Consider the following 21,979-nt stretch of genomic DNA (forward strand, 5'->3'; position numbering starts at 1 on the left):
CCTCGAAGCTTTCAGTAATTCAAGTAAACGAACAAGCCCTTTACTATGTAAGCAGGACATGTACATGTCATAGCACTGTGGAGACTTTGGGAGAGATTCAAGGGCTTCCACTATGGGGCTTCCCCCCGCTCTTCCTCCCCATCATGCACCCCCCAAAATTGATTTGAGCTGGGTCAGGAGAACCTCCAGAACAGTGGGAAGACAGGCTGAAATTCTTGCACTGATGGGACATTGGGCATAGCTTGCTGTTAAATTCTTTCCTGGAGGTTGAAACCAGCAAATCTGTCCCACTATCGCAAGGCAGAACAGAATTTCCCCTTCCACTCCTCATCCCATATCTCTCCCAGATCTGTTGCAAGTGTTCCCGCTACCCTCCAGAGCTGATTAGGCACAGGAGTGCATGGGGAGAGGTGAGAGAGGGGAAATTTTGTTGGGCAAGCAGAAGTCCTTGTATTACAACACTGAATGGTATCTAAACTCGATTGGAATACTTGTAATATACGGTATATTTGGCTCTTTTAATGCCAGCGCTATAGTACTTTGGCTTTAAGGGCTGATTGATTTAAAGCAGTGGTTCCCAAACTGTTTGGTCAGAAAACCTACTCCCCTCATAGGATCCTTTCTGATAACCATATTATCACCCTAAATTGGACATGAAAATGAACTCTCACATGCCTACTTGTGTTGCATTGATTTTACCATCTACCATAGCTGTCAACTTTTCCCTTTTCTTGCAAGGAATCCTACTCGGAATAAGGGAATTTCCCTTAAAAAAAAGGAAAAGTTGACAGCTATGCCATCTACAGATCACAGAAATACTACCTTTTTAAAACTGGGAATCACTAATCTATGGTAATCATGATGAATACATCTTCTCTAAGCAGTATGCAAATTATTGTATTTGCAGGTCCAAATTAAAATAAACCTACCAGAAAATCCTATTGAAATCCCAGAACAAATTTCAGAACTGGACAAGATTATTATTTTTTCATCATTTCACATGTTAAACCTTTGCTTATACCACATGCTGTTCAGACCTCAAAATGCAGCATCAATACATGAGTCACTTAAAACAACAAAGCTTGTTTCAGTGGAAATCCCTTGAGAATCAGGCCACGTTTTTAAAAAGTGGGTAACAATACACCAGCAGCTGTTGTAAAATAACAATAGAATATAAAATCCTAGTAAGGCCAATCAAACAGAGCAAAGTTTGGAAGCAAGGGTGTGAAAATGAGAGCATATGGGTAAGGATAAAGGAAAGGATTTGCAAGATAAATTTCAGTGACCCTGCGGGTTAATTTATTGTTGAAGCTGCAAAGCAAAAAAGGGGGGGAGTTATTGGCTATGAAGGTCAGATAACTGGTTATGCCACATTAAATAGGTTAGAAGATCCAGAAGTCCATGGGATTGCATGAAAGCCATATAAAGTCTGGTTTACCCCTTCATCGTTAATACTCTCCTAATCCTTTTGTGCAAATTTATAGTTTAGAAATGGCAACACATCTTAAAGATTAAAGGTATGTGACAAACAGTTCATGTCCCTAAATAATCAAATCACATAGCTTAGACCGGGCTCTTATCAGCCTCCCCCCTCCCTCACCTTATGATTTCATAGGTAGAAAATACTTTATATCCCCTATTACATAAATGATGAATTGGACCATTGGTTATGGGCTGTTATTTGCTTGGCTGTAGTCAATATGTTTTCTTTGGACAGGGATTTCAAAGATTTACGTCTCTTCTGGATTTATCACTTATTCCCTTAGAGCAGACAGGGAAAAGTCAAGATTGTAAGGCCGTAGGCACATCTAGACTTTATAATATTGGGGAGGAGGACATTGTTGCTTTAAATAGTCTGAGGACCCTGTGCTGCATAAGGCTTTGTTGGGCAACCAGACGGCACAGAGAGAAAAAGAACATATTTATTGGGAAGTGTAAAGTATGCAAAATAAGATATTTCATTGACTATAAATTTTAATATGACTGTAGCTGTAATTGCATTAATTCTGCAGACACGGTAATAATGTACAGGTTTTAGCTCTACTGTACTACATTGTAAAAAGTTATATGAAATTACCGTATTTTTTGCTCTATAAGACTCACGTTTTCCCTCCTAAAAAGTAAGGGGAGACGTGTGTGCGTCTTATGGAGCGAATGCAGGCTGCGCAGCTATTCCAGAAGCCAGAACAGCAAAAGGGATTGCTGCTTTCACTGCGCAGCGATCCCTCTTGCTGTTCTGGCTTCTGAGATTCAGAATATTTTTTTTCTTGTTTTCCTCCTCCAAAAACTAGGTGCGTCTTATGGTCTGGTGCATCTTATAGAGCGAAAAATACGGTAGTTACATCTTTCTGCCTTCAGGTTTACTATGTTTGGGTTCCACATGATGACTGTTTGCTTACTTGGCTGTAGTGATTTCATATCTGTATTGTCCTTCATGCTTTGCGACGTTTCCATGAAACAGCTGAATGAGATCATCCTGGGTTTTGGAACTGGGCATCATCAATATGCCGATGACCCCATCTAGCAATATCTCTCCTTTGCATCAGAATCAAATGAGGTAGTAGACATGCTGAAGCAATATTGGGACTTGATTACATGATAGTCAAGAATCTGAAGCACCACCCCTACAAGATGTTGGGTAGGGCTTGGTGATGTTAGGTTTTCAACGCCGCAATGTATCACCAGCCAAACATCATGATCTGGTGATACACCACAAAGCTGGAACAAGCTGCATTGGCCCCAGCCTGGGAGTTGAGGCACTTTCACCCTAGAGCGTTGTGGGCAGGGACAACACAGCTTGTTTGCGCTGCTCAGCTGGAGGGCAGGAAGGCTCCCACTTCCCAAGTGAGTGAGCCCCGATATAAATGTTATTACAAGCAAACAAGCAAATTAACTGCAACACAAACCACAGAGAAGCCAACAGAAGATGCAGGGAATAATAATAATAATAATAATAATAATAATAATAATAATAATAATAATTTTTATACCCTGCCTTCCCCGGCCAGAGCCGGGCTCAGGGCGGCTAACACCAGTAAAATTACAATAAAAACATAATGGGGGGGAACCAATTTAAAATACGGGTTAAAATACAATTTTAAATGCAGCCTCATTTTAATAGAAGCCCATAGATCAAAACCATAAGGGAAGGGAAACATAAGGGTCAGAGTGAGTCCAAACCAAAGGCCAGGTGGAACAGCTCTGTCTTGCAGGCTCTGCAAAAGATGTCAAATTCCGCAGGGCCCTAGTCTCTTGTGACAGAGCATTCCACCAAGTCGGGACCAGTACAAAAGGCCCTGGCCCTAGTTGAGACCAATCTAACCACCTTGTGACTTGGGACCTCCAAGGTGTTGTCATTTGTGGACCTTAAGGTCCTCTGCAGGGCATACCAGGAGAGGCGGTCCCATAGGTACGTGATGGGTGGTAAGTGGTGACAATGACCTACCAGCACAGTGACACAGTCTGATCTGTAAGAGACTGAGGCTGCAATCCTATATTCACTTACCTGGGAGCAAACCTATTGTACTTATATAGGCCTTGCTTTTAAATAGACATATATAGGATTGCATGTGAACAGAGGAGGAAGAGAATCTCAGGAATGTTTGGGAACATTTAAGTAGTGTTTAGATCACAGTGTGTTGTTCTTTTCTCTTCGGCTTCTCTACTTGTTTCACAAAGAGCAAAAATTCTCCAATTATTTTAAAAGTGGTTACATGGAACTGGAGTACATCATCTGATTAGCAGACTTTATGCTGTTAAGAGTCATTTGTTTGCCTTTAATCCTTGGTAGAACTTTGAAAATCGGCAGCAATCTTACAGTTTTTAATGTGTAAATCTACGCAGTGTAATTTATTCTAATTGCTTCGCTTATGTTTATTTGATGCACAACAGGAGCAGCAGAACAAAAGATGGAGAAGCCCTGCCTTCAACATTACCTCCTTGACTGCATGGCCTTATCCTCTTATACCATTCAATAACAAAGAACATATAAAAGAATGTATTAAGAAACCTCCACCAAATATTTACTGACCTCTGACATAATGTATCCTGTTCCTTATCCTTGGGGATGAGAGTTTGAGACTTTTGTATTCTATTTCCAAGTAAGAAATATTTTCCCTTGTTCCAGTGAAACTGACTCCTTGTCCCCAAACCAAACTACTACTAAAGTTGTTATTAACTATTCAAGCCTGAATGAAGAAAAAGAAAGTGGGTGGCAGTAGCACATAGCACTGTGGAGCAGAGGTGGTGAGTTGTTGGAAGGGGAATGAGAGCACACCAGCAGATCCAATCTGGTCCTCCTGTCAGGGTACTTGCATTGCATTGTATTGCATTGTACTTGCATTGCACAGCTCTTTCTGCTGATATACAGCAGCGACTCTCATGCCAGCAGGTCAGGGAAGTCTGCAACCCCATTACACCATCCTATACTGGTGCATGGAAGACTGTAGAGCTGATGAGGCTGCGTGCTACATTTACTCCACTTAAATTAAGTTTCCATGATGCTCTCTGGTCAAACATTGGAAGATGGATTAACCAAAGGAAGGAGCCAAGCATTTTTGGTAGTTTGATACAAGACTAATGACAGCCAGTGTGTCTCTTATTACTACTTAATCTAATCAACAAGCAGTGCTTTTACAGTGGTACCTCTGTTTACAAACTTAATTCATTCCAGAGGTCCGTTCTTAACCTGAAACCATTCTTAACCTGAGGTACCACTTTAGCTAATGGGGCCTCCCACTGCCACCGTGCCCCCAGTGTGTGATTTCTGTTCTCATCCTGAGGTAAAGTTCTTAACCCGAGGTACTACTTCCAGGTTAGTGGAGTCTGCAACCTGAAGTGTTTGTAACCCGAGGTGTTTGTAACCCGAGGTACCACTGTACTACCTTTCCTTTTTTAAAAAAAGCCCAACATTTTTTTGATTGTACATATTTGGAGGATTAAGAAACCAGATATAGTTTCAAGAAAATGGGAAACTTTTTTATGAACAAAATTCAAAATGTCAAATTCGGTCCCAGGGGGAAATGTTCACAGTGTGGACTAGAACACAGAGAACTCCTCACACCCACACCCAGGTGGCTTTTATCCAGTATGTAGTATTTTGGTGTTTTGTAATTCCAATCAGTGAAAGGATTGGCTTCGTGATCTTTTGAAAAGAGTGCAGGACTACGGAGATCAGAAGTCTGATACGCAGAAACCTTTGCTCCACTCAGGATGCTATTTACAGAAGATAAGAAAGTGGCAGAAAAGAAGCAACATTCAATTCTTTTTTGAGGTGGGGTACTGTCCTATTCTGAACAAATGAACACTCATGCAGTGAATTTTTCTATATTCCACAGGAACTTGAAGTGTCTTGCTTAATATCTCCTCAGTATATTTTTGTTTTAGAATAGGATCGTCAATGTAACATAGAGTCATATTTTAATGCCAGAAGCTACTGAAAGAATATATCACATTTAAATGAGTACGTTAAGCCTCGTGAATCATATATTGTACAAGATCTAGCAACCATGTACTGAGGGACTGCCAGTTAGTTTAGGATGTCCCCAGCCCAGCATTGCAGTCTCTGGAGAGCAGCAAAAACTGGAGATTTGTCCACCCAAAAATAAATTGATATGCATACCATAATAATAATAATAATAATAATAATAATAATAATAATAATTATTATTTATACCCCGCCCATCTGGCTGGGTTTCCCCAGCCACTCTGGGCGGCTTCCAAAAGAATATTAAAATACAATGATACATCAAACATTAAAAGCTTCCCTAAACAGGGCTGCCTTCAGATGTCTTCTAAAAGTCTGGTAGTTGTTGTTCTCTTTGACATCTGGTGGGAGGGTGTTCCACAGGGAGGGCGCCACTACCGAGAAGGCCCTCTGCCTGGTTCCCTGTAACTTGGCTTCTCGTAGTGAGGGAACTGCCAGAAGGCCCTCGGTGCTGGACCTCAGTGTCCGGGTAGAACGATGGAGGTGGAGACGCTCCTTCAGGTATACTGGACCGAGGCCGTTTAGGGCTTTAAAGGTCAGCACCAACACTTTGAATTGTGCTCGGAAACGTACTGGGAGCCAATGTAGATCTTTCAAGACCGGTGTTATATGGTCTCGGCGGCCGTTCCCAGTCACCAGTCTGGCTGCTGCATTCTGGATTAGTTGTAGTTTCCGGGTCACCTTCAAAGGTAGCCCCACGTAGAGCGCATTGCAGTAGTCCAAGCGGGAGATAACCAGTTTGGTCACAGTTTGGTCACATGTTGTGCAGGCTTATACCAGGTGCCTAGATCAATCCTAATTTGCTGAATGGAATTTGAAAGCTAACACACGTAGGAGGTGATTCATGCTATTTAAAAAAATCTCCAACAGTTGGAAATATTTTAAAGAATTTTAACATATAATTGAATTGAATAATTGCATTTTTAAGCTCTTTAGAATTTAAATAAAAGGGTGGGATATTTAAATGCACATATACATACATACTTAGGTATGCATTCACTGTAGGTTTCAAACCCAAAAGTAAGCCAAATAAATGCATTTGATTGGAAGTCGGCTCTGCTGACAGAAAGCATTTGTGCCCAATGACATTAGCCCTATTCCCAGTCATCCCTAGATGGGACTGTCTCACACCCAGTCATTCAGATTCCAAGACACACCATCTTGCATTTCCTTCAGTAAAGACAGCCTGACATAGGCATTTCTGTCAGCTCTAGTTGAAAACAGTTTTACTTCTCTTCAGCGACTTTTGTGACAGGCAAAATCCATGCAGAAAAGCAGTTCCTGTCAGGAGGTTTCATGAGTCTGTTTGCAACATAAACATCCTTCTGAAGTGCTTCCAAGGAAGGTGTGTGTGTGTGTGTGTGTGTGTGTGTGTGTGTATTCTATCACACTGTAAACCTCACGGGAAATTTAATGTAAAAAAAAGAGACTAACATTACATTTTATACAATTATGTGAATTTTAAATACCTTGTTGCTTTGTGCTAAGGCTGGCCCCTTTTAAGAGTTCACTGAAAAACAGGCACTGCTGAACACGGAAAGTATCCGAGTTCTTTTTTTCTATATTTAAATATATTAAACATCCAAATGTGAATTGTTTTGCTTTGCAAGAGACTGCCTGTGAAATGACAGAGGCGGGGTGGGTGGGATCAAGGAACTGTTTCCCTCTCTTAATGAAGCTCAGAATGTACAGTTCTTACAAAAAAGAATTATTTTTTTTAAGACATAACATTTCTCCTTGCATCGAGGATCTTGCTTCATAGATGAAACATGCAATTCACAGATCAAATTTCTAAGTTGTTGGCAGTTAAACGAAGGGGAAGGGGGAAATAACTTAAAATTAATGGGCCACTAGGCTTTTTTTCCTGAGAATTTAAGCACTTAACAGTTAAAAAAAAAAGTTTACAGCCAGGTGGCTTGAGGGGATATTTTGTTGAACACTGATTAAAAATAATTTCTTCTAAATGAGACCTAACCACAAAATGGGGCCATTAATGGATAGGGCATTTTCACCAGAAAGGAAAGTACGCCTGAATGGCTTTTGCGCTGCCCACAACCCCCAATTCTCTTTCCTCTTTTCTTTCCTCTTCTGTCCTCTTTTCTCATTCTCAATCTCAGGGTAAATAAACACCAAGTGATGCCTCACTGTTTTCAGCCAAAAACAGAGGCCAAACTCCTCTGAGAAAACATTTGGCCTCTGTGGTTTTGTAAAACGTTCCAGAACACTGAATTCACCGACAAACACTGTGGAAAAACTCCCACCGACTGGAACGCTGCTGTGGAATGTTGCAGGATCAGAACTTCCAATTGGTCCATTTCCTGTAGGCCCATAATGAGACTTGTTAAAAAAAAAAGTGAGGGGGGGATAAACTATGTGGGAGTTAAAAGAAGTTCTCATGGGAAAAATGAATGGCAAGAAATTCTCGCTTTAAAAGAAACAGCTAATCTGCTAGTTTGATTATTCTTCAAAATTTACAATGAACTAATAATCCTAATTAAAACCACTTGGCCTAGTTCTGTAAAGCATCATGGCTTTTTCTATGCTTCGTTTGTACACACCACAGTCTATTATTTCTCCCCCCTTCTACTGATCACTAACAAAGTGCTGACTTTGTCAGGGCGGCTGAGCTAATTTTGTGAACTCAGTGTGAAACCATAGCTAAACAAAATTGTAGTAATTTTCCTTAATTTGTAATAGTGATTGGAGTGCAAACGAAATTTTCCTCTTGGGTCAATCCTATAATTTTCAATTAACTTAAACTATTCAGCAGGTTTGCTCCAATTCTGCATTTTGTTTAAAGGGCTGGGAGGCATTTCTGAAGGTGAGACCGATAGGTGTATAAATGTATAGCTCCCGCTCCCTTTTAATTTTTTGTACCCAAACAGTCATCTGCTTGTGGATTCTTAAGTCCTCTAAACTGCATTAAGTTCCTTCTTTGTTCTGTATAAAATGGAGTACATTGTGCAACGAAAACAAAAAGCACCACCCCATTTATTTATTTTTTGAAGTGGATTCTAAAAAGACAATAGGCACACAACCCTGCAAAAGTTAGCCCTTGCAATAAATGGATACAGGCAGCCAAGTATGCGGAGAGCTGAAATACAAGTCCTGAGAGACAAGAGAGTTTCAACTGCAGGCCAGTGTCTACCCTGGGAAGCCCATTTAAAAGGGATTTTGAACAAAGACAGTGCTAGGTAGCAGGCAAGTCGAGGCCATAGCAGTATAGAAGGAAAACGAAGGCTGATAGCCAAAGGTACCTGGAGCAGGGCCAGGGAGCCACAAGCAAAGCCCTGATATTGCCCAGCCATAGGCTCATGCCTGACCCAAATGCATTTCTAGCCTGGCGAGCTATAACGTGATGCCTAAGAGACGGGAGTTAAGGATTACCATCTTCAAGCATTGCTGCTTTACAATCTGCACTCAATCCATTATGTTTAGGTCAGAGAGCCTTATGAACTCCACTAGGAGTGCTTTAAGGTTACCAGTAGCGTGTCTTAGTAGACTACACTGCTTGTACAAATGGCCAATGGTGGTAAACACAGTGGGTTGTTCCCAAAACACAGGTGCCACTGTGGTTTAACCACTGTGCCTCTTGGGCTTGCCGATCGGAAGGTCGGCGGTTCGAATCCCCACAATGGAGTGAGCTCCTGTTGTTCTGTCCCAGCTCCTGCCAACCTAGCAGTTCGGCAGCACACCAGTGCAAATAGATAAATAGGTACCGCTGTGGTGGGAAGGAAAACAGTGTTTCCGTGCGCTCTGGTTTCCATCATGGTGTTCCATTGCACCAGAAGTGGTTTTGTCATGCTGGCCACATGACCCGGAAAGCTGTCTGCAGACAAACACCAGCTCCCGTGACCTAAAAGCAAGATGAGCGCTGCAACCCCATAGTCGCCTTTGACTGAACTTGATCGTCTAGCGATCCTTTGTTGTTGTTTAGTCGTTTAGTCGTGTCTGACTCTTCGTGACCCCATGGACCAGAGCAGCGATCCTTTACCTTTACCTTTTTACATGCCAAGTTTATGATCAAGGTGTCTCCCTTACCAGGTAAGTATATTACATGCCAAGTTTAAAGGGTATGCATTGTATTTCATATTTCTATTATATGGAACAAGCTTTCTTGCCATACTTTCCCTTCTTCTTGGTCTATGTAAATGCACACCTGTGAAACAGAGGCTTTTGTCAGCAGAACAACTCAAATAGATCAACGTCACCTAAGAAGTGGCCAACCAGAGGCCTGTGGGAAATCCCCAAGTCGGACCCAAGTACAAGAGCAGTCTTCCTTCCTTTAGTTACCAGCAACTGGTAACATTACTCCTTCTGATCATGGAGTCAGAGCACAGCCATCATGGCTAGTAGCCCTTGATAACCTTGTCCTCCATGAATTTGTCTAATCCTCTTTTTAAGTCATCCATGTTTGTGGCTGTCACTGACTCCGGTGGGAGCAATTTCCACATTTAACCATGTGCTGTGTGAAGAAGTACTGTTCTGTTCTGAATCTTCCAACATTCAGCTTCGGTCGATGTCTATGAGTTTTAGTGCTAGGAGACAGGAAGAAAAACTTTTCCCTAGCCCCTTTCTGCATCCATGCTCAGTTTCATAAACTTCTATCACGTCACCTTTTAACCACCTTTTCTCTGAACTAAAAAGTTCAAAACATTGAAACCTCTCCTCACAGGGGAGCTGCTCCATCTCCTTAGACATTTGGGTGGCCGTTTTCTGAATCTTTTCCAACTCCACAATACCCTTTTAAAGTGAGGCAACCAGAACTGTACGCTGTATTCCAAACGTGGTTGCACCAAAGCCTATTGCAGTAACATTCACTCTAAAAGCAGCAATGTCAGCAAAGATGGATGAAACACATCTTTCCCATTCTGTTATGAACAGTCAAAATTAAAGCAGCCTTACCTGTGTAGATGAATCTTCCAGGTGTGCCCTTACAGAACTGCTTGGACTTGTAGGACAATGTAACTTCTACCACACCTGGGATGTGTCGGGGTGGTGTCTGAACTCTGATTGCATGAGGCGTAATAAGCTAGGAGGAAAAAAATAAGCAAGGAGGAAATCAGTGAGATGCAAAATAGTTCTTTAATAACACATTCTTCTCAGATCACATAAACAAAGGTTTGGAACATGTAATTAACCTGTCAGTGTTTGAATGCGTTTTTGAAGTAACCAGTATAAAAGCCAGTGACAACAATATTTGCAAATGTTCATCTTCCCAGTTGTAATAATATTAGCTCTGTTTTCATACATGGCAGGCATTTGCTTCTGGGTATGAAAATTGTTTGTGACACATTGCAACATTTGAATGCAGTCAACTTGCAGTTTCTATATATCCATGCATCTCAAGGAAAATAATAATAATTCAGGGCCTAGCATATGCTGGTTTCCGTAGCATATTATTGAAAATTAACAGAAAATTCCCAAGTTCTAAAATGTAGTATGTACCTCATATGACAAGAGAATAATCCAGTCGAAGTAAATTTCATTTGTGCCTCACTGACATATATCTATGCAAGAGTGAGGGTGCACTCAGACATGGGGATTGTTATGTTAGTTTTCCTAATTACAATGCTAGTGTTTATATCCTGGATTCTAACATTTCTTTTTATACAGTGTTACCTGTTGTGTTATGGGAATGCGGCTTTTTGATCGATATACCTCCATGCCATGCTGAATTTTAAATGTTGAGAAAGAACTGTATGCTGGAATAACACTCCAAATTTCATCATGCCAAATTACAATGCACAACTCCCATTATTTTCCAGGTAAACAGGGCTGCAAACATATATTTTTTTCTGAAAGCAAAAAGCATGCAGATGAGCACTAAACTTCTGCTAGTTTCCACTAGTTTTCCAGAAGTGACTTTTACATTGTGCTGTGGTCTAAACCACTGAGCTTCTTAGGCTTGCTGATCAGAAGGTCGGCAGTTTGAATCCGTGTTACGGGGTGAGCTCCTGTTGCTCTGTCCCAGCTCCTGCCAACCTAGCAGTTCGAAAGCACACCTGTGCAAGTAGATAAATAGGTGGGAACATAAAGGGCATTTCCATGCGCTCTGGTTTCCGTCACGGTGTTCTGTTGCGCCAGAAGCGGTTTAGTTATGCTGGCCACATGACCCAGAAAGCTGTCTGTGGACAAACGCCAGCTCCCTTGACCTGAAAGCAAGATGAGTGCTACAACCCCACAGTCAGCTTCGTCCAGGGTTCATTTACCTTTATGTTATACATATATATATATATATATATATATATATATATATATATATATCTTCCACTCATTCATCTCTTGGGTAAATTGCATGCATAATAAAAACACAGCACAGGGGGAAATGAAATGAAGACAGAACAAACTTAAATAAAAAGAGGAAGGTTTCAAAGAGGGTTTGGCCATGGAGAGAGGTACTGGCTGAGTGGCAAAGCAAAGGCTTTGTATACAGTGGATCCTAGGTTCAATCCCTGGCATCCTGAGTTATAGTACATCAGGCCTGGCAGTCCCCTGGGGAGTCACTGTTCATCAGATATGGAACCCGGTGGACCAGTGGTCTGACTCAGTATAAGATAGCATCATCTCTGCCCAAATTCATTCTCATTTTACAGCATGGCATATACAGTGGTACCTCATGTTAAGTACTTGATTCGTTCCAGAGGTCCATTCTTAACCTGAAACAGTTCTTAACCTGAAGCATCACTTTAGATAATGGGGCCTGCTGCTGCTGCTGCCGTGCCACCGGAGCACAATTTCTGTTCTCAACCTGAAGCAAAGTTCTTAACCCGAGGTAATATTTCTGGGTTAGCGGAGTCTGTAACCTGAAGCGTATGTAACCCGAGGTACCGTAACAACAGCAGCAGTTGGTGGGGTGGCAAAAAGGCAGCACAGAATTGTGCTCCTGATTTCCTAGGCAGCATCGTTGCTGCTTCCCAAAAGGAACAGAGGTGAAACATGGGAAGATCAGTCTAGTGTAGGTACACTGATAGGCACCACTGATTGGCTCTGCCACTGCACCTGCCCCAAGCTGAGCTCTCTGCACATTGCCATTCCCCCCTTGTAAGCAGCAGCAAAGCTCACTGTTTGGAAGCCAGATGCACCACACCACGCTGCTTGTGGTGCCACACCAATCACTGCTGCATAACATCATAATGCCAGGGCGGGATGATGACGGATGGGAAAGCAGAGTGGTGAAGAGGGCACAGAGGAAGAGCTGTGTTGTTACCGACAGCTTCATCTCGTAATCAAAGGGAATGGTTTTACTAGCCCTCTCCAATCCCAGTGCTTTGAGGGAGGGAACAGCTTTGCAACAGCCAAACTCTAAGCGCTAGGATGAAGAGTTCCTTTATGACTGACGGCTTTAAATTGTAATCAGAGAGAATGATTTCACCCAGGAAAACAAATCTTTCAGTTCTTCCCACTCCAAAATCAAATTTAAAGGTTCCCAGAACAAAAATACCTGGGCTTATTTGTCTGCCATTCTTACCCAGAAGCAACTCTCTCCTGTCTGCAATTTTCAGACCAATTGCCCATTAAACACCAGGGAAGATGAAGTGATTCCTTTTTTACCCGCTCCCAACTGTAATGGCTGCCTTTGCAGGGAAAAAAGTACAGCTATCCTTTTGCATTTTTGCATGATTCTTGCCCTCAGAAGGAGTGACCTTGCCTGCAAATGTCATCCAATTGTAGCCTTTTTTTTTTTTTAAGTGAGACTTTATTCCTTTTTGGAAAGAAAACAAGCAGACTTGGACTCCTGAGCTGAACTGGGCAGCCTTCAAATTGGTTCCAGCCAAATCAGGCTGTTTTATGAAGCACTTTGGGGGTGGGGGGGCGTTCAAATGAAATATTGTGATCAGTGAAACCCCCTGGTGTGTGTGCGTGTAAATATGTATATGTGTGTATATGCATCTGTATGTGTGCAAATTAATATCTCTGCAGCTTCCATATGTCTGTCCCCAATTTAATTCTCTTTCAACATCATTTCATCCATTTCCCAATAAAAACATGTTGGTTCCCATGAAGAAACTGACATATTTATGGTACATTGTTGCATAGTGTTAAGGTTGAAAAGAGTTCAGCAGATTTGCTGGAAGGTTCTTTACGATCACACCCCCTCATTCTCTTTTAAGTAAATATGTTAAACAAAAACTATAGTTTTAAAAGCACAATTAAATATAGATTTTTGTCCAGTCATTCTGGGCACAAACTTTCTATCAAACTGTTGACATTTAGTTCATTTTGCACTGGAGGTTACAGAAAGGGGTAACTCTGAAAAGCGCTCCTCCCCCACTTCCTGTGTTGAAATTTTGAATGGATTCTTATAAATCATATACACCTCCCCTCAGCAATGCTTCAGGAATGCATGTGTAGGAGTAGCCACTAATGATGCAGGTGTATCAATAGGCTAAGTCACAGCCCAGACATTTAAACTGCTATAGGAACCCCAAAACCTGAGACATAACCCCTAGGTACTAGTTCTCTCTTTTTTTAATGTCACAAATCCTTAAGCACTTAAGTTTGTGCTACATTCTTTCACTGTATCAAATGTGATGCAATGGAACATTTATCTGCTCTAAGCAGCCTACCACTATTTTGTAGTAACACACTAACATAACTGCAGTTGCCTGCTGCTAGACTATCTTTCCTCCCATTACAGGACCATTTACTACTAACTGCTCTGCGGATACAAATCCAGGACAGAGCAAAAAGGCAGGTGAAGTCAACATCTGGCACTTACTCCAGGGAGACTAATTCTTATTATTTATTTTTTAAAGGTGTGGTGTTTAATATATGCATTCCATTCTGCAAAGTTGTGAGCAACTACGAGGACTTAGTCAAAAAAGCAGAATATAAATCTATTTAAGAAAATAAAGTGAGTTACTTAGACATAAAAGAAATGAGAATATGGAACGAGGTTCGAATCAAGCACAACAGCACCTCTCCCTTCTGGGGTTTTTAAGTAAACTTAAAACTTTTTAAGATGTTATGCTTGTCATCTGTTTCATATAAATTCTCTTAAATCAGTTGGAACATGAAGCGTATTACAGGGCTTAAGAATGGCAAGACGTATGTTGCTGCTATCATTTTAAGATCCCAAAGTATACTGGTCATTGCATCAGTAACAAGTTTGTAAGCTACTCCAATTATTTTTATTTTGCATACTGTAACTGCATCCTATGGAGCTGTTGTTGATATTGAGATGCATTTTTTAAAAAATGTTGTTAGTTCTAGATAATTTGTCTTGAATGACAAAAGTATTGACAGCTTGTTAGAAATTCATTTGAGTTACTGTGCAAAAGTGAAATGTACCAATAGCCTCATTGTTCTGTTGGTTGAAATTAGTGTACTTAACATCCACACCAGCAGTGTGCTGTGCAATACGTGTAATGCAGAGAAGTACAGCAATTGCCCCACAGTTATTAAATTCCTTTCCTGGAGTCTTGCCAAATACTAACGGAGCCTCTTTCAGACACACTATGAGACCTCTTCATTTTGGCTGGCTTTTGGCTTCAAGATTTAAGCTCTCAATTGGGCTGAGGCTTTATGTCTTATTTGGTCTGACATTATCAGGATTTTTCTGTGTACTTTTATTATTTTAACCGTTCCCTATTTCTGTGGATGGGGAAGGCTTGTGCTTTAAATATAATCCATAAATAAAAGAATGAATGCATGAACATAAGTAATTTCAGCAGCTGGAACCATGAGGAAGAAGAAATTTATCAACATAAATATAATGAAAAAAGACATGTACTTTCAAAGCACATGCTTTTAGTTCTGCAGAACAATTAGCACAGGTCTTAATGTTTAAACCCAAAACAGATTAAGGATTTTACCTTTTTGTGACATTTGTAAACAGCCATATGCCTATCTCCCTTTTTATTCTTCTTCTTATTATTAACATTTATATCCCACTTTTCTTCCACTGAAAAGGCAGTCTCCCATCAAGGCATGGATAAAACCCAGATTTGTTTCACTTTAGCAAGACTACTGACTGCATTATGTTTCATCAGACCATGCCCTGGAACCACTTCTTACAATTCCCCAAATTTCTGAAGCCCAGAATATGTGAGAGGCAGCACAATGGCACTAATGTCAGAAGTACCCAAATTCAAAGATTGCTTTATCACTGACGATTTTTGTGGTCTTAGACCCTAATCTGCAACATGAGAAGAACTAGAGGCCTACAGCAAATGTTTAGACTGTCCATTTCCAACATATACAATTCTTCCATTCCAGCTACCTAATCAGTACCCTAATGGAGAATGTCTCTGTGGGCTACTTTGGATATAATTATTTTGGCTTCAAAAACTTTATGCATCCTCTCAATTTCACTAGGACCTCTCTCCCCAACAACAAGACTTTTACCCCGTCTTGCCCACTTCAAAAGTGCCAAAACGGGCGAATAATATCAAAAATAGTTTTAAAACAAATCACTAAAATAAATGTATATAGCTAACAAAAATTAAACAGGGAAAGGGTGACAGATAAAAAAGAAGCTATGCTTTCGTGCTCTTAAGCATAAAGGGATAGTGTCCCTGCAGTCCTCATCTTACAAGAGAGAGTCAACATTTTCTGAGGTTTAATCAAGGCTGCCAAATAATCTGGTTTTGGGACTGAAATTATTTGCTTGTTTATGCCATTGTATATACAATTGTTGTTTATGTATGAACGACATAATTCAAGTGAATAACCTGTTCCTCTTTCTTTTTTCTTTAAAAAAACCCTCAAAGAATTTTTAAAATAATTTTCATTATGGCAGTTGAAGATTAATTGAAAGCCCTGGCCTGAAGTATCTGTATTTCTGCACACAATTAATGTGACAAATTATGTTCCGACGTACTTCCCTGAGTGAGAAAGGCTGTAATTATGTTATGAGAGCCTATAACTGAAATGTATGTTTAAATAATAAATACGTGTTTCCAAAATCATTTTAAATCTACATATTTAACATGCATCTCAATCCTCAAAGTGCTGTGCTAGCAAAAGTCCTATTTTCTTCAGTGGCACAGACACCAGTGCAGAGTCTCAATAAATGGCTTGATAATCAGCTTCCATTTCATGCCTATAAATACTGCAATTACAAAGCTTGAATACATGCAAAATACATTAAAATTACAATATTTGCACTGCAAATTGCTTATGGTGTGTGCCTTACAGCAGCAAGACTATTTCAGAATGAACACTTGAGAGCTCATGTCCTTTGTTTCTCAAATGCACATGTAAAATATTAATTTAGATCTAAAGGGGGAGGTCTAAATAAAGGTGCTTTTAAAATTTATCCCCTGCAGTTAACTGTATTGGATCAATTCATTTCGGAGTGTAATGTAAACTGGATGAAACTGATTCTTAGCCCTTAAAAATGCTGTACCCCAATGCCAATATTTTCAATAGAGTTAGAAATATGGAAGGGAAGTATAAAAGAAATTAATCTTTTAAATGAAAGTTCTATACCTCCGAAGAAAGAAACAGATTACTTGTTTTGTTTGTGGGGGGAGCTCCCTGAATGACCACATTTAAAGGAAAAGATGCAGTATGGTTCAACTTTGCACAGGCGACAAGGTACCTAAGATGGGGCTCACATTGAAATATGTGCATTCCACGCCTCACAGTACAGCAATGGCACCTTGGAAGAATCTTGTTTATTTAAGCATCATGGTGAAGCATCTCTTGCAACCAATGGCACAGCTGCCAATGCCTTATTGGTCAACCAAATTTCCATGAAGAAAATAAAGATGAAGTTCACATCTTTATTGGTACCTACTGTAAAATGAACCCTCATACTTTTCAAGAACCAAAGACCAAACTGCAAAACTGCTGTGGCAACCATAAAAATCAAAGAAATGTTGTCTTCTTGGCTAGACCTTAAGTAACATATGATCAAATGCTTATTCATTTGAGAGCCAGCTCAAACATACAGGCACTCACATGTTGCAATCATCACTTGGAATGATACCACTTCAGAATGGGGCATTATGAATATAAGAAGCCTTATATACTGAGTTGCATCATTGGTTCATCTAGCCCAGTGCTATCTATTGTGACTCGAAATGGCGCCCAATGTCTTAAGCATAAATCATTCTCTGCACTAATACCTGAGACACTTCAACAGCAGATTCTGGGGAATTAGCCTAGGATGCTTTTCATGCAAAGGATATGCTCTACCACAGAGGTATGGCTTCTCCCCTAAGTGCATGTCATACATTTCATTGCATTTTTATATATGCTGGAAGCCACCCAGAGTGGCTGGGGAAACCCAGCCAGATGGACGGGGTTTAAATAATAAAGTTGGTTTTATTAAGCCTTCTTCTCATCTTGGCATAGTTTCTCCATTCACATTGAATTCTCCTTTGTCACAGCAAATGGGTGAATCCATCAATTTCACTTTCAATTTCTTAATTTTCCAATCTTAAATCCAGTAGTCCACATCTCCACATCATTTTGCAATTTTAAAAAAATGCATTTTAGTGAATTTCTCCTAATATTCACATTTGTGTTCAGTTTTGCAACAGATACACATTTCTGCAAAGGAATGTCCCCCAAAATAATGCATTTTTGTTATGTTATCTTAACTGACAAATGCATTTTAATGCACACTCTACCCCAATGTATACACTTTTTATATATCACTTGGCTGAAGAACTGCATTGCAAAATTCAAAGAAGTGTGAATTTTGGAAGATGGTTGTTTTGATTCTCAGATTGTTGCTGTTGTTTTAAAAAATGCTAATTAGTTACGTTCTCCTTTAAATCCAAACTGAATCTTCCTCATTCCTAGAACAGCTTCGCTACACTCTCCTGCCATTTGAAGCTTGACAATTTTTTGCAAGACTCAATATGTGTGTGTGTGTGCTGGGGATGTTCTTCTAATAATTTGTTGGCACATGAAGATCTCCTACATCAGAGATGATTGTAGATTGACAGTAAGCCTTTTCCTTACTAGTTCTCCAGATGTGGAAGATCTTGACATAAGAGGCACTCAAACAAATGATCTATTATATCACATGAGCACCTACACATTTCAATTGCCTCTAAAGCTGCCATTTTCAAATCACTTTTTGTGAAGTAGTCCCATTATAGTCCAACAACTGCTATTGGATTAAGTAATTTCAACAGCCATGTCACCACTGACATGGCCACAAATTTGCGGCATAAATTGATGGGAAATAGAAAAGGAAGGAAAATGTCAACAAATGAGTAGAAAAAATGATTAACTAAGGTATGGATATTGCAGCACAAAGAATATAAAGTCAGTGGCCCCATTCACACACCATGCTAAGCCCAACCATGTTTTAGCACAAACATACAGGATCTTGAAGAGGAGGTCACAACTAGCTTGCTCCTCCCCAGTTGTTCAGCTGCCGCGTTGAGCTTAGCCATAGTTTAGTAAGTCATTTGGATGGCTTAGTAAGTCATCTGGAATATGGTTTGGTTCTCTTGGACAAACAACAAGCAATAAATCATAGGACCAACTTTGGCTATAGTTCATGGCTAGTCTGGAGAGCGCTAAACCATAAGCCAGGGTTCAGATGACACACTAAATCAAGCTATGGCATAGCATAGCACAATGCAACAGAGGAATGACCAGGGAGCAGCAAAACAGTTATGAGTTCCTCTCTTGGGGCCTGCATACTTGCACATTCACACTAAACCATGGTTTGCCAAAACGAGTTGTGCAAACCAGTGCCTGGTTAAAAAGAAGAAGAATTATAATTAAGCGCTGGATTATTTTATTCATGTTCAGGCAAATTAGGGTAACTGAGACTACCAGTGGGGTGTTTTTTTGGGGGGGGACTGTGACATAGATTATTATATTTTAGACTGTCAATAGACTGACTAGAAATGATAATGTGAACAAGGACAAGTAAAAAAATTCCTTCCTGTAGCACCTTAAAGACCAACTAAGTTAGTTCTTGGTATAAGCTTTCGTGTGCATGCACACTTCTTCAGATACAAACTAGTTGGTCTTTAAGGTGCTACAGGAAGGAATTTTTTTACTTCGACTATGGCAGACCAACACGGCTACCCATCTGTAACTGAACAAGGACAGTGGCACTATATTTGTGCCAAGGATTGCTCTAGTGATTTTATATAAAATGGGAGGAATAAGGAAATCTTTCTCATTGTTACTGCAATAGAACAGGGCCTAAAAGAAAGAAAGCTGGCTATAAACTAGACAAAGTTACTGGATATTAATGTGCAGACAACACCTACCTCACTCCAGACCAGCATGGTGCCGAATATGACCTGTAACCCATCAAAGAAATTGTCTCCTATGATGATGACAGTGGCACCTCCTGTAGTCCATCCTTCACTTGGACTGATGGCTTTGATACATGGGGTAGCTGCTTTCCAACACACATGAAAAAGAAGTATTCGGCTGTTAGAACAAGATTTTAATGATAGAAGACTTGAGAGGGGGAAGGGGAGGAAAAGCTTTGATTTTCTTTCTCCTATACTATGATGCAGGTTCTAGAGAGAGAGATCTCTCTACTTTGTGTGCGAGAGATCCCAAACCAGATCTTTGAAAAGGGAATGTTTGCCATTAAAATTTTATTTTGTTTCCATTGTTTCTCTTGAGAAGATAATCGTGTTTGGCAGGCCATAGAAAGAAAATAGCAGCATTGCTGGCTGAAGCCTGACTAGAGAATAGAGCACATTTTTGTAACACTGAATTCAGGTCTCCACAAAACATGATCCTGGGCTGTCTTTGAGTTCCATTATAACAAAGCTCAAATTTTATTTGGAGAACTTACTGTGTCTAGAGTGTTCCTTGTGTCGTGGAACCATTTTATCCAATTAATAAGTTTTATAAAATCATTTTTTAATTTTGTTAGCATGATATTGCACAGCCAATATGGTGTCATGTATTAGCAGTCGTCTGCTAATTCACATTTGTGAAAGAATTAGATGCTTTAAAATGTTCCATTACTTTAATACCATGAAAGAAAGCAGCAGCGCTACACTTATAATAGGTTACCTATGCCTGTATTTCTCCCCACTGTTATAAAAACAACATGCCCCTTGAGACCATAGTTGTATGTAGTTGATCAATCTTTTAAGGGAAGTAATTCTATGGGGAATTTTTTTTTTAATGGGCACAAGAGTCCATTGCAAATTCCACCTAAGTTTTCTAGCCTTAACACAACGGACTTGCCCAACCCTTTCTCCAATGGTAAAACTGACTAGCAAGACCAGCCTCCCATGATATATTCTTTATAATTATTTGTACCAAGCTATGAGGCTGTGGGTGAGTCCACAGGTGGAGGCTGGAAGTGAGCAACCGACCATCACTTTTCTAAAGAGCTTGCAAAAAGGCTTGAAATAATGTATCTAAAGAGAGATGGGCCCAGAGGCAACTGACAAATTAGAGAGTTTCCCTCAGTTTGGCCTTTCTAATCTTGTTCACTGACTGAGCAGATTCCATTGCTTTCCTTGAATCCCAAATTGGGGGAGATTCACAAGACTTGGTCCTTTGGTGGTGGGCTAACTCAGTGACTGCACAGTTTTGATGTGCCAAGACTCGGAAAAGATTCATGGGTTTGATCCTTTTGAGGTGGATTTAGAACTATGCAGCTCCTGTATGAAACAGTGGTTGTTGTTTTAAAAAACATGGATTTTGAACAATTTGTCTATTGAATTGAGTTGACAAAGGTATTTGCCGGGTTGGTAGTTTCTATCACAAAGTGAAAACTGAAGGTTGTGAAAATCTGGCACATTCCCCTTCACCTCATGCATGAACCTCAGAATAAGAAAATAATAAGAAAATATCGGGGGGGGGGGTGTAATTGTGTAAATTTATTTCAAGGGGACTTTGCACACACACTTTTTTGTGTAATGCAAGATAGAAGGGACATTTCTATTTCCACTCGCCTTTTCTGTGCATCTATGCTGTGCTTCCTCGACTTGGTACCATCTGGAAGTTATGGACTACAACTCCAATCAGATCCAGCCAGTATGGCTGTGCTGGCTGGGGCTGATGGGATTTGTATTCCAAAGTCATCAGTTTGGCAAAGATTGTTCTATGAAATTCCTGAATTTGTATGTAAAAACCTGGTGCAAAGGGAGCATTCAAACTCTCTGCCTTGCATGCAATTAATTTGTGCAAGTTCAACTAGCCAGCTCTGAATGGCGGACGGTTGAAATCGCACAAGCTAACTGTGCATAGGATGTGATCTTATTGGATCCTCCTTGGAAGCTTTCCCCAGCCATTGTAAGGCAGGGTGGCGCTTCCCAAACACATCAGATCAGGGTGGAGAAAACCACCCTTGTTTCCAAGGCTCAGGCGCTTCCCTCAGTGGTTCCTATGCACTACCTGTCTGAACATCTCTCCAAATATCAGTCCTTTGAAGCTTTTACCAGGCACATTCTGAGCAGCAGTTAGCACCAGGAGTCAGATAAAAACCAAAAGAAATGCTTTTGATTTCTGACTAATTTTTCAAGCAGTTTAAAGGAAGAGTTTATCTTTTCCAATATGAAACTTTCAACAGGAATATGAAGATTCTCAACAATT

The 21,979-nt window shown here is 40.3% G+C and overlaps 1 protein-coding gene across 5 annotated transcripts in view; it reads right to left on the reverse strand.

The window, feature by feature from the left end:
* The window catches only part of EBF1 (EBF transcription factor 1), a 397,040-nt gene that overhangs the window by 77,140 nt on the left and 297,921 nt on the right, over positions 1-21,979 (reverse strand). For 3 of the 5 annotated variants that reach the window (XM_080989399.1, XM_080989395.1, XM_080989397.1), the window contains exons 9-10: positions 19,681-19,811; positions 10,391-10,517 (exon numbers count right to left, since the gene is read on the reverse strand). In XM_080989399.1, coding sequence (XP_080845525.1) covers positions 10,391-10,517; positions 19,681-19,811 — 258 coding nt within the window. Of the gene's footprint in view, positions 1-10,390; positions 10,518-19,680; positions 19,815-21,979 lie in introns of all 5 variants that reach the window. The other 2 variants (XM_080989398.1, XM_080989396.1) reach the window with 1 other exon arrangement.

The sequence above is a fragment of the Podarcis pityusensis genome (genome assembly GCF_964106645.2).
Source record: "Podarcis pityusensis genome assembly, chromosome: 2".
NCBI lineage: Eukaryota > Metazoa > Chordata > Lepidosauria > Squamata > Lacertidae > Podarcis > Podarcis pityusensis.